We start from the raw sequence: 12681 nt of genomic DNA, 5'->3' as shown, positions 1-12681 counted from the left end.
TTATCAACCCTGTCTGTGTTCAGCACAAATTCAAAACACAGCCCTGTACTATCCACTGTGAAGAAAATTAACTCTACCCCTGCCTAAACCAGCACACCTGTGTTTTAAAATGTTTATGTATTTGTTATACTCTGGAGAAAAAATGGTGGGTATAATATAGTTGAAATATTTGATATTTATATGCAAAAAGTGTGAGTAAAAAATATAAAATTAATGTCAAAGAGCAAATGCCTTCTATAGTAACAAAATTAATTGAAGAGATGCTCTCTGCTTCAGTGGGCCACACAGATTTCCCTTATTTAAAAAGAGTCATGTCGTGCTGCAGTGCCATGCAATTTCAGTCTCCTGAAATTTCATGTGATGTTGGAGTCTTTTCCTTTAGAGTTTTCTCATGCCAGGTTTGTCAAAATTGGCTTTGTAGTGGAAAATTCAGGGGACAGTAGAAGTTAACACATATTTTGTGTCACCAAAATAAAAGGTCTCTGATTGCAAAGCCCCCAGTTACAGAGGTTAGAAAAGGTTGGATGGATGCAAATTTGAAAGGTGAAATCTCATTCTCAGAGAAGTTTTAGTGGATTCTTTCTTTGAAAATTTGTTTCTTTACAGCAGTTTATTGTGTTGGAAGATGATGAATGAGTGACCATAGTTCATTAAACTAAACATGGAGTGCCTGTGATGATGATTCTTTCTAATTTTTCTAGGTCCCTCGCTTCCACCATATTTTACTTTATTTCCTCTCTTTTATTTTCACCTGCTTTCTGTCTGAGGTTTCTTTCATTATTTCTGTAACCTTTTTATAGCAGGAATGCCACACTGGTTATTGATCTAGGACATCCAATGTTATCAATTCTACAAAAACATTTCAGGTAAAGAGGCAGTGAGCCTCCTATACCTCATATTTATTAATCATCAAGGCTATAGCTAGACATGTTCTAAGTTTTGAGAAAACTGAGACCTTATATGGATAATATGCACATATGCATGGTCTTTGCACATTGAAAGAGATTCTATCTTAAAATCATGCTGTTCAGGGGATGATTTTGAATTAATTCTTTTCAAATCTAGCATGATCTCAGCAGTCACTCCCTTGAGAACTGTTAGGAACCAACCCTATGTAGTAAATCAATGCAGTTCGTAATCACAGCTGTAAAATTATTTCAAACATTGAGATCAGTTTATTAGTTAATGGCTACTGACACCTTGCCAAAAATGAAGCATGGGAAAAGAGCAAAACTGTTATCTATATGGTATCTGTCTCTGAAAATCCAGGATTTCTGTTCTGAAGTCCAAAATTGTAGGTATTTATAAAGCTCCTTAACCACAGAGGCTTTACAACCAGAGTAAGATAATAGACTATGTGATTTAAATCTGATATGATGTGGCTGTGAACAAGGAAGGGGATAAAGACTATCGAAAAAAAGGTTATGTCTGTTTTTCTGTCCACCCACTTCTCCCATTCTCAGCAATTCAGCAGTTCCATGTTTGTTCAGTGATTCACAGACCTGTAGCAGTGCACAGAGGCAGAGTTCTCATGTCTGGATAGAGGCAAAATGCTGTATTTGTGTGTAATTCTTTAATATATGTAACATACTTCTGCAGGAAGATAGTATGGACTGCAGTAGATGAATAGGACAATCTTTGAAAGCTGTCTTGGGCACGCTGTTGAATAATGATTTAAGCCCAAATGTCTGTTTTCACATTCAAGATGTGTGCTTGTTCATTACTAAAATAATCTGTAATTTTCTTTCATATTTATAAAATTTTTATAATTATTTTCACTGTGTTTGGAAAATACAGCATTTTCCATGATCAAAGATGAAATTGGGTGTGGGGGTTTTGTGGTTTAGATTTTTTACTGCCTTCTGGTAAGGTCTTTTTTTTTTTAGCCATGGCAGTGAAATATAATTTCACTAGATCTGACACTGTCTGACATTTATCAGTTTGGAAGTAACCCTGATCTCACAGACACAAATTTAACACTGTCTTATGAGGTGTAATCCAGTGACTATGGCATCTAATTTTTCAGTAACACTGGGAAAGTAGCTTCATACATACTCTTAGTATGAAGAGGGACTGTAATGGAAGAAGCTACTTTAGAGGGGCTGAAAAGGTTATTAATTTTTTGTCACTCAGAATCCTGAAAGTTGTATTTTCTTATAGTCAGAGAATACGTAGGTAAATTGAATGGAATTTAATGTATCTTCTAAGAAGACATGAACTTTCTGGTTGGAGTAAGCTCCATAACCTGTTAGGAAAGCAGCTGATAACTGAATGCCTTGTCCCATGACTGAACATACACTTGTAAAAAAAGTTTTACTGATCCCTATTAAGCAGCATTGAGTTATTTGCTCATGGTACAGGTGGTCACTGCATTTCAACCCTGTCATGAGTGTACATCAGGCCTGCAAAAGCAGGCAGATGTTTTTCATTGCTGTGTCTAGCACCAGCTTTTCACCTGTCTGGTGGACAGATTGAAAGAGCATTTGCAAAAGAGAATTAAGCAGTGGTGGGTTTGGGGCAACATTTTTCATAGACCAGGTCTGCACTTCACATGGCAAACTGATCTTTTAGTTTCACTACAAATTCAGTATCAGTTCCAAGTTCAAAGCTGAAAAGAGAATCCAGCCTTGTTTCATTCTGCAGGAAGTGTAGGTGTGTTGTGTAGGAGTATGTGCATATGGAGAGAAATAAAGGACATAAAAGCATTGCATTTTGGAAAAATCTCTTGTGTTTTGAAACACTGGTATTTTGATCTTTGGAATTATGTTCTTGAAGAGAAATAATTAATTTGTAAGCTTTATAAATGCTGTTACACCTAGTTTACTATTTTTATTTCAAGTAGATGGAGGATGGTGTAATAAATAGAAAATAGAGAACTCTTGTTTGAGATAGACTTTATGTTTTCTGTTCTGTACAAATCACCTGAGTTCTGATAAGGACAGAGCTCCTTTTACCAATTCCTTCCTGGTTTACCCTGCTTACTTATTTTCCCAGAACTTGTAGAAACGTAGTACCTTTGAAACAGTTACCCTTTTGAATTTGACCAGCAAGTGCCTACAAAGTTACAAGATAAGCAAATGAATTGAACGCACATGCAGGGAATATAGGCTTGCATAAGCCTTCTTTCCATAGGAAATCAGGCAAAGAGAGATTCCCATCTTTTCTTTCAATCACTTCTTAACATTTGATAGTGTAGATATAATAAAACTTGCATTGCTTGTTAGATATTTACTATAACTGGAATTTCTTGGGGTTTATGGGAAGTGTTAGTAATTGAATTTTGAAAGCTTTACAGAAGGCATTCTTAAAATTCTTTCAAAGTATACACGAGATATTTCTGAACCGCTCTTAAGTACTTCTACACAAAACTGAAGAAAGGACAAGGCTTTAAATTTAAACACATCTCTTTTATTTGGACCAGGTGATGCCAGATAAAGTGATATTTTTATTTGAAGTTTTATTTTAAATCAATAAAGTTTCTACCAAAAAGTTTCAGTGTAGCAGAATAGGAGCTGTACGTAGCAAAACTGGATGCAGTTACTGATTTTTGTTTTTCTTAAAGTCTGACTAGAATGCATCGTTAGATTCCTGCTAAAATTAGTTGTTGGAATGCAAAAACCTGGCAAATCTGAGAGAGGTCTGGCTGGTGAGAAATCAATGGATTATCTGAAGTATTTGATTTAGTAGGTCACTATTTCTGCTCAATGAACTGAATGATTATCGTTTATTCATGCCTGTTATGAAATGTATGCCTGATGATTAATTTGGGAAGATGAATGAAATTAAATAGATGCTAAATAAATTAAGTGAAATACTTGAAAGAATAAAAAATCAGGAATTTAAATCTGATGCACATTTACCTAGGGTGCCTGAAAATACTTAGATTTTTATAAATGTGCTTTAGTTCTTGGATTATTTAAAAGGAAGGTGTCCAGGAACAAGTGATTTATAGAAAGTTTTAAATGTCTGGACAGTCAAATATCTATCAAAAAGAATTTTTCTGAGTTTTGTCAGCTAGTGAAATGTTTAACATTTTTGTTATGGTGGCATGATTTCTTCAGTTCACTGTGTGAATTTCAGAAACATTAGTAACTCAAAGCCAATGTAGAATATCAAACATTCTTTCTGTAGGAAGAAATTCAGTGTTGAGAGTGAACAAATGTTTTGTTATTTATTTTCAGGTTATATTTAAAGAACTAAGGAACTTTATGTGTATTTTTAAAAAGGCAGAGTACTAGGCAGAATTCCACATTTATCAGAACTTACTGCAGATCCAAAAGCTGAAATTCTTACTTCATGGTATAAATCGTATTTGGAATGGAAAGTGATACTAAGATAAAGTCAGGCATGGACTGTAGATATGAACACACAAACATCACATTTTTGTAATTACTAATCTGGTAGCTCAGTTTGGCCTCTGAATGGCTGGTTTTGATTTGTACAAAAGTGTGAGTCCTTTTTTATTTTTGTTCCCAGAACTAAATAGATATTTTTTGCCAGAAGTAGTGCAGCAATCATTAGGAATTTGGTGGGAGAAAATGCTGACCATAGGCATTCCCTAGCCAACATACACTTTCACACAGAAAGATCCTTTCTTGTTGCACAACATTAATATCACATTTGTCTTTGTTTATTGACATATGTTAAAAGCCTCTGTGTTTTAACACTTAGTCTGCTGTTAAGTCATTGGGTGAGCACACAAATTTAGTCACTACACCTCTCTGCTGCCATTTCCCTGAAAATAAGGGACTTACTCTCATGAGTTGTGTTGCTCAGTTATTATCTTGATAAAAGTAATGTATTATCTGCACTGTTAATAAAGTGGAATGCAAAAATGCTCAAAGGCTAGCAAAGAAATTATTTATGCAAAGACTATTCAGTATGCTGGCAAATATATTGCATATTTTAATAAGCTTAAAAGGACTTCCTGCTGTCATTTAAGTACCGCTTTCATTCTGAAACATTTTGACGGAGAGTGTAAATTTCAAAAAGTAATTAACATAGTCTATTCTTAGAAAATGAACAATCCAAGTATCATTCATCCAGGAAACGGAGTGTGGGGAATAACTTGTCTTACGACACCTCACAAATAAAATGTGAATATTGGTGAAAGACTTTTGAAGGGCACTGATGGTTCGGAAAACATTGAAAATGCAGATTTGAGCTTCTCTGCATGGTTTCAGTGAGCTGCTGCTTTGATTAACTTTGAAATTCAATGGTGGCAAAAATGATGCATTAAGATAGAAAGTATTTTAAAAATAATTCCTTTGTGCTTTTGCAGTTCCTTGTATTTGTAAAATCCTTTAATATTAAATCACAGAAGAGAATTGTTTAATGGATGTGTATTATATTGGGAACAGAATTTCTTTGGCTGTCATACATATTTACAGAAAAGTTTAGATGATTTGTAATGCCTTCAAATATCTTTATAACCACATATGCTTAGTTCTGTTGTGTTGCAAGTATGAAAATATAGAGACTTGTGAGAGAAATTGGAAGGCAAACCTATGGACAAACAAGCTTTTATGTAATAAGTTTCACCGAATTTTTACTTCCATGTAGTATTATACACAAAACAAAAACCTGCTGATTTACAGAAAATTGCAGGTTTTAAAAGGTGATGGCTGTTTGGGGTTTAATTAGGGGGTAATTTGGGGGATTGTTTTATATATACAGAAAATTAATCTTCTGTTTAATTAAAATAAATAAATGTGTGTGTGTGTATGTGTGTGTGTATGTGTGTGTAGGCCATTTCATTTTTTGGGGGTTATTTAATGTTTGAATTTTCTCCTCCACGGCATTTTGATCTTATTTCTAATCCTTTAGAACCCTTGATCAGTTCCTTAGGGTGTTGTATTTGATGCAAACACCTTTGTAATTTTGAGTTTATTTTTTCATGGAAAGACATATCTAACTCATGAAACCGAATACCTGTTAAAAGAAATCCCAATGAGTGCTCTGACTCCATGCAGACCACTTCCAATTTTGGTAGAGGAAAAATGTCCCTAGAAACAAGAGCGATGTGGTAGGAGAACATTTTCCTCTGGTTGCTTTTTTCTTTCAATGTGTTTTGCTGCCATGGCTCTTGGTAACTGTGGTCAGTCTGTAACAGCATTTTCCTCAGCTTAGCTCCCCTCTGGTGTGTGAGAGGCTGTATGGCAGGTGATGTGATGGTGGAAGGAAAGCTTGCTCAGCCTGGTGAGGTCATGGTACAGACACATTCTGAGTAGGACCATGAGATGGGACAGAGTGTGTGGGTTCTCGAGGTCAGGATTGAAGGCACTTGAGATGGTAGTTTGTGTTTGGACTCAGATGTTTATTATTTCTTATCAGTAAAACAGCCTCACAACCATGAGTTCTGCAGCTTTTCATTAGCAAGGCACAAAATGGCTAACCATTTCTCTTTACAAGGTCTTTTAAACTATCCAATTAAGAAAGGACACCTAGATTATTTTCCCTTTTAACCCAGTAACAGATCCCTCAAAGCCTACAATGCAGATTTTTCTGTCCAATTACAAAACATCACCCAAACCCATGAAGAAGAAGGAAGAAGGTAAAAAAGAACAACTTGCCTCCACCCTAAAACCTCCATCTTGTTTCATATTTATTTCTATATTCTAAAACCCCAAACTCTAAGTTTTCCACCCTGTTATATTACACACTTCTAACCAACTGCAGATCCATAATCCCAGTGCTATCAATCAATTTTTAAAGCCTTCTCCACAGCCTCAGGTCAATTGCAGTGTTCTCTTGTGGGTCTGTGCCTTTCTAAGCATAGAAAGTTTAAAATTCTCAGCATCCAGGATTCCAAGAACAGAGGAGGGTCCTGCTGCCTGCCTGCCTGGCTGTGGACCTGTCCTGAAGGAGGAGTGCTCTGAGCTTTTGGGCATCAGTGAAATTGTGGATTTGCCTGCAGCAGGATGACCTTTTCCAGCCAGAAAGAAGCTGCTGCCTTCTTCATGCATGAGGGATCTGAGGCACAGTGGGACAGGAAAAGGAGTCCATGTTGTGCCAGAGAGATTGAGATCTGGCAGGTTTGTGCCACACAGAAATCAGGAATAAGATATTTTTCTTTATGAGCATGAGTCCATCAGTGCCTACAGATTATCAATATTCTTCAACCCAGTAGTGGAAGTCGCTTTTTTTTCTGCATTGAATTATTTGAAGAAATGTCCATTTGTCCCAAATCGTACCTCAGAAATTCTCCTTTCCCTTTTCTATTTCTTAAGTCACTGAATATTAATAACACAGAGTAGTATTATTTACACAAAAGTTCTTTTTATTTTTAAAACTTATGTATTTTCTGGATAGAAGTTCTGAAAACACTCATTCCTAGTAGGCTAAAAAAACACAAAGAAGGAGACATTTGTCTAAATAAAAAAGACACTTTTAACTGGAATTTATACCTATAAGTCTTGCTTGGTGGCATCTCCTACAAAGTGAGTACTTTAATGATTAATTTTGCAGAACTTGGAATTCCCTCAGTACTTTAACCAGAAATTGTTAAATGAGTTACGAAAATTACTCCTTTGATGAGTCCTTTTTTTTTTAAAGTCTGTTCATTACCAGTGTGTTCTGAAATTGGTAAGTGTGGTGGCTTATGTGTCATTGATGTGCTGTATGTGTGCAAAAGCACCAATTAAGCAGTAAGGGACTAAAAGATAAGAATAAGAGCATTTTATGTTCCTGTGCACCGTTTTTTTTTGGGTTTTTCTTATTCAACTGGTAAAACCTAAAGCAGTCCCCACATTGTTGAGGTTATTTTTGTCCCCTCATCAATTTGGAAGTGTTTCATACAAATCATATTTTCTGTCTAGCTATTGCTGACACCTGGGTTGAACGCAAGACTGATTACATTGTCAGGAAATGTTTCGAGGTTTTCAGTTCAGTAGTAGCTAAGTGGCATAATTATTTTAGTAGTTTAGTAATTACCTTCATACTGAGAATAGATGAGGCTGATCCAGTTTACATGTCTACTCTAGAAGATTGGCCAAACACACATGGTAGCCACACCTGACAATGTCTTAGCAAATATCATCTCCTGATCTCCTTGCCTGACAGGGAATTAGACACTTCTTTCCCTGCGTCCTTTCAGGCAAAATTCTGGGATTTACAGTACAGGAAAAAAAAATAGTACTACTTTCTTCTTTTCTCTTCAGGAGTTACTTCTTTGCTTGTTTCTTCTTTCTACCCCAATTTACTTTTTATTCCTGTTCTATTTTCCATGGTTTATGGTTGAATGGTTCCTTATCTTTCTGTTGGGTTTTGAGACTTTCGGGTTTTTTTAATCTCTTGGTTGAACTTGAGGGATTATAGCAAAGCTGGTTTTATCATGGATATTCCTGGAATTTTGCAGATTTTAATGACACATAAATGAAGAAAAACAGGAGGTACTTCAGTCAGCTAATCTTATTTTAAATTCACAGGTTGTTGTTGTCTGCTAATTGAGAGAGAATTAGCAGTTTTTATTTGTTTTCCTACAAATAAAATATGGGAGATGGGAACGAAATCTAGTTTTAAATCCCACTCATGAGGAATGCACTTGTGAAATGATGTAGGATGTTGACAGTCCCTGCTGAATGCATTGTAGAATATGTAGGTTTACATAGTATTTACCTACTCATCCTGACCTGAAGCATCCTATCTGTGAAATTCCTGGAGTCTTACAGTGATTTGTGTGCCGTTCTCACCCTTACCCACACTTATGTTCCAGACTTCTGTGCTTCAATGGCTCCTGTTTTAATATTTCTTGGTACTCAAGTGTTCCTGATTCTTACTTTGTAGTGTATGTGTAGTGTAGGGCCTGACTGCACAGAGGACTGCACAGAAGATGGTGTGAATTGAGGTGGGGCAATAAGTTAAAGGAGAACAGCTCTTCCTTGACTAATTAATCTCTTAGTTTTAACGTAATCCATTTGTAATGGGGATGGAGGACATAATCATGGCATGAAGCTGTCCATGTGAGGTGTTATAAAACAGCTATTGCATGCTGCTTCTCCAGATGGACAATTTACATGTTTGTCTCTCCAGTACGGCTGACAGCAAACAGTCCTGAAATGTCATGCTTTTTACACTCTCACGATCCAGTTTTCATTCCATAGCCTTCTAACATATCCATAATTGGAGCCAGGAATCTCTGAGGGGACTAATTATCCTGCAGCCATAAAAATCTTCTTTCACTCTTTTGACGACCTCTCTGAATCTTTGGATTCTCCATCAGTTCAATGAAGTGACCATTTCTCTTTAAGATGATTAAAACTACTATTTGTTGAGGGATTTTTTCTGATAATGTTAGTGAACTCTAGCTTTGATGGGGAAAATGTCACAGATTAATTCATCCAGTGACATTAACATTGCATTCTCTTGGCAAAAGGTCACCACTTAGATGTTTCAGTTTTAAATCTTCCCATGTCCATTGCATTGCTGAAGAACCAGTGATGCATATCAAGGACCAGGTATTTTTGCTTTCCTTAGATCAATTGATAACATAATTTTGTCTTAAGAATTCTTCTGTGAGTTTCATGCCACAGATTTCTCCTAGCTGTAAAATTGGTAGACATAAATTGTCACACACTGATTTCAATTTAGTTTAAATTTAAGTCATGAAGTCTTTGTAATTTATTCCTGCAGTTTTATCAGCTCAACAACATGTAGGACAACACTAGAAATGTCAAATAAGCTGATGGTTGTTCTATGGGTATCCCAATACACAGTGAGGTGGATATCCTGTGAAACATGTCAGAAGGAACTCTGCACCACTCACAGTCCAGTTTTGAAGTTTTAATGTGCTTATATTTAATTTAATATTTCTAAAATCTTTTCATATTCATGTTTTTAAATAACAGTTTAAGGGAATGTTTCTTTTTACTAGAAAACAATGAATTTTGCTGAAATATTTCACACTTTACTGCCTTAAAATTTGACAAAGTAAGAAAATAGTTTAATTTCTATGCCTTTTTTTGATGCATACTCAAATTTTTAAAGGGATTTTTTCAAAGAAAACGAATTAAAGGCTGTTATTTAGTGTGGTCTGTCATTTCTTACAATTTTAGAAAGGTGATACCTTTAGATGACACCGGCAGCAATGTAAGTGAAAACCTCTTGAATTTCAACTGCATCATCAAATAGGTTATCACACTTCAAAAACTGTCTTAATTTGTTTAAGTCAAACATTTTTCATAATATTTTCTTAGCAGTTCGTGTTGAAGAAGTTGGAATATTTAATTTTCTTGTGCTGTATTTCTCACAAGGCTCAACTGGTGCTGTTGTATTGACAAGTTTAAAACTAATACAGACACATTATTACTATGTGCCTAGTGAGCATAATTATTATGTGCCTAGTGAGATATACACAGTGAGAGAAAGACTTTCTGAATGTACAGTAGTTGTTTTTCTTTGCTATCAGTAAGTATATTATTTACTTAGATTTCTTTTTGTAACTGAGTTTTCTTGTTTGCATTAGAATCTCGTCCTTTGTCACTCCCTGTGAAAACTGTGCTGAACTCATCTGAAAACTGCAGAAGTCCTGAGGAAAAGATGAAAGAATTTATTGGAATAGTGTGGAATGCAGTTAAGTGCCTTACACTTCAGGTAAGATGAAAAGGAAGTGAAAAAACCCCTGTGTGTTTCCAGACTTTATGATACTTTTTATGCATCCTAGTGCTTTTTATTAGAGAGGTTTTAAAGGAGCTCCCAAGTTTTATTATCTTATTTCAGTAGTTTCAAAGTCTGAGAGAATGAAAAATAAAGTAAGATTTTTGGGTAAATTAAGCAAAGAATGCTTTGGTTTTAAAATATTAGGTTTTGAAATGCTGTTTTGTATTTAAAGGGAAAGATCTTTCAAAAATTATATTAATAAAAATTGCTTGTCACATTTTTCTGCATCATAAACACTGCAGTTATATTTGCAGAATGCTTTTTTTCTAAAACTATTTCAGGAAAGTGTGTAAGATAAATATTTTCCTGAAGTGTATGATACAATTGCTGTTGTTACACAGTGAAGTCTCAGCAGCTTACTTGCCTGCTTTTTCATGAAGGACAAGGAGATGGCAGCTGGGATTAAACAATTTTGGTTTATAGTGCTCTAGATTGTAGCAGCTGATCAGTAAAAACAGTTTTTGTGTAGAATTATAGATGCCATATTAGGACTCCAATGTTGAGATTGCAGGAACAAATATTAGCTGGCTTAGAAGTGCTAGAATTATGACTGAATTGTTCCCAGTACTTATCAAGTGCTTATTGAGAAATTATTCTAGTTTGGAATTATTATGACCTGTGCCTCTTGAACTATACATTCATTTTATGAGATCAGTATTTTCAAGATATAGTAGCTACTCTTTTTTTTTTTTTTTTTTTAATGTCACTAAAAAAAAACCTGCCAAAGAAAAGTCTTAATTACAACTTTTGGCAAGTTTTTTGTCATTATTACAGAAAGTAATTGTTAAATACTTGTTCCTTCCTCCTATCAAGCAGCATATTTGATAATATGCAGGCTCATCCCAGAATGTGTGTCTGTGTCACTCCTCTTTCATGTAAAAAGTACTTAAAATTCACAGTTTTATAAAGTTTAAAAGTTCAGGTTTTGCCTGAGCAAGAACTTGAGACTTGTCACCTGATTGCAGAACGTAGTGAAGTTGAGATGTTTTCCATTAAATCTATTTCATTTTCAGCTTTCTCTTTAATCATTATTTCATTACTATTTTGCTTATTTTCCTTTCTTTCTAATGTTCTCACCACTGTAGATTAAAATGTGTAGATAAGAGAGAGAATTTGTTATCTATTTGAAGGAAGCAGTGTGTTTTTGTTATGTGTCTGGCTGGTACTTAGCACAGTGAGACTCCCTATATAAATGCAGCTTACAGTTTGAGTCATTATAAAAGTAATAATATAATAATGGCAAAGAGGCAGAGCTGGGTCCTTTATAAAAGGGGAAAGCTGAATCAGGACTGCAGTACTCTGCTCCCACATTTTTCATGGCACATGTTTGCTGTGAGCAACCAGCAAATTGAATTAGTTTTGAGGAATGAATAAAGCACCAACCATAAAGTTTGTGTGTTACTAGATAGGAAAATAAGGTATTGTTTCTTTCTGTGGAGATGAAGACTGATGGCAGTGATAGGCAGGGGTTGTCTCAGAGAGTAATTCCTAAATACCTTATTTTTCTTACCTAACATACAGAATAGGGCTCATACTGGCAGAGGATTTTTTTGTATTGGGTACTTTTTCTGGTGCTTGAGGTTCTAGATTTACTTGCTTTGTACAGGTTTCTGTAAATAGAAAGTCATCGTTTCTATTTTCAGCATTACGACTATGAAATGATATTTTTTGGTTTTATCTATGTTGAAATTAAACAGCCCTTTGAATTCATACAGTAGCTTACACCCTTTGTTTCATCCTTATTCTTTAACTGTACTTTGTACGGTACTTGCCAGTACCTTCCCAGGAGTTTATTACATGTTATCAGAGAAACATTTCAACAGACTCCAAGGAAGCACTGCAGGAAAGTTCAAGAACATGCTTCCACACAAATATGCAATAGTTATTTCTTCTGAAATATGAAGGATTTATAGACATGTTTGCTGTTCTTTTTATTACTATTAGTAGTCCCTATGTCTAATTTATTATGGTTTTCAGCACAAATGCCATATATATAGCTTGTTTCTTTCAATACCTGCCCAAATG

General features: G+C 35.1%; 2 protein-coding genes across 7 annotated transcripts in view; one reads left to right on the top strand and one right to left on the bottom strand.

Moving 5' to 3' along the window:
• LOC134426653 (cytochrome c oxidase subunit 6C) overlaps positions 1–12681 on the bottom strand; it is a 475168-nt gene that overhangs the window by 241378 nt on the left and 221109 nt on the right. The gene's annotated exons all lie outside the window — the stretch shown is intronic.
• VPS13B (vacuolar protein sorting 13 homolog B) overlaps positions 1–12681 on the top strand; it is a 429375-nt gene that overhangs the window by 203809 nt on the left and 212885 nt on the right. For all 6 annotated transcript variants that reach the window (XM_063171820.1, XM_063171844.1, XM_063171830.1 and 3 more), the window contains exon 22: positions 10463–10590. In XM_063171820.1, the coding sequence (XP_063027890.1) occupies positions 10463–10590 (128 nt within the window). The remainder of the gene's footprint in view (positions 1–10462; positions 10591–12681) is intronic.

Source organism: Melospiza melodia, chromosome 1, assembly GCF_035770615.1.
Source record: "Melospiza melodia melodia isolate bMelMel2 chromosome 1, bMelMel2.pri, whole genome shotgun sequence".
NCBI classification, from domain to species: domain Eukaryota; kingdom Metazoa; phylum Chordata; class Aves; order Passeriformes; family Passerellidae; genus Melospiza; species Melospiza melodia.
The sequence above is the reverse complement of the archived record's forward strand: the minus strand, read 5'-3'. Positions and strand labels throughout refer to the sequence as shown.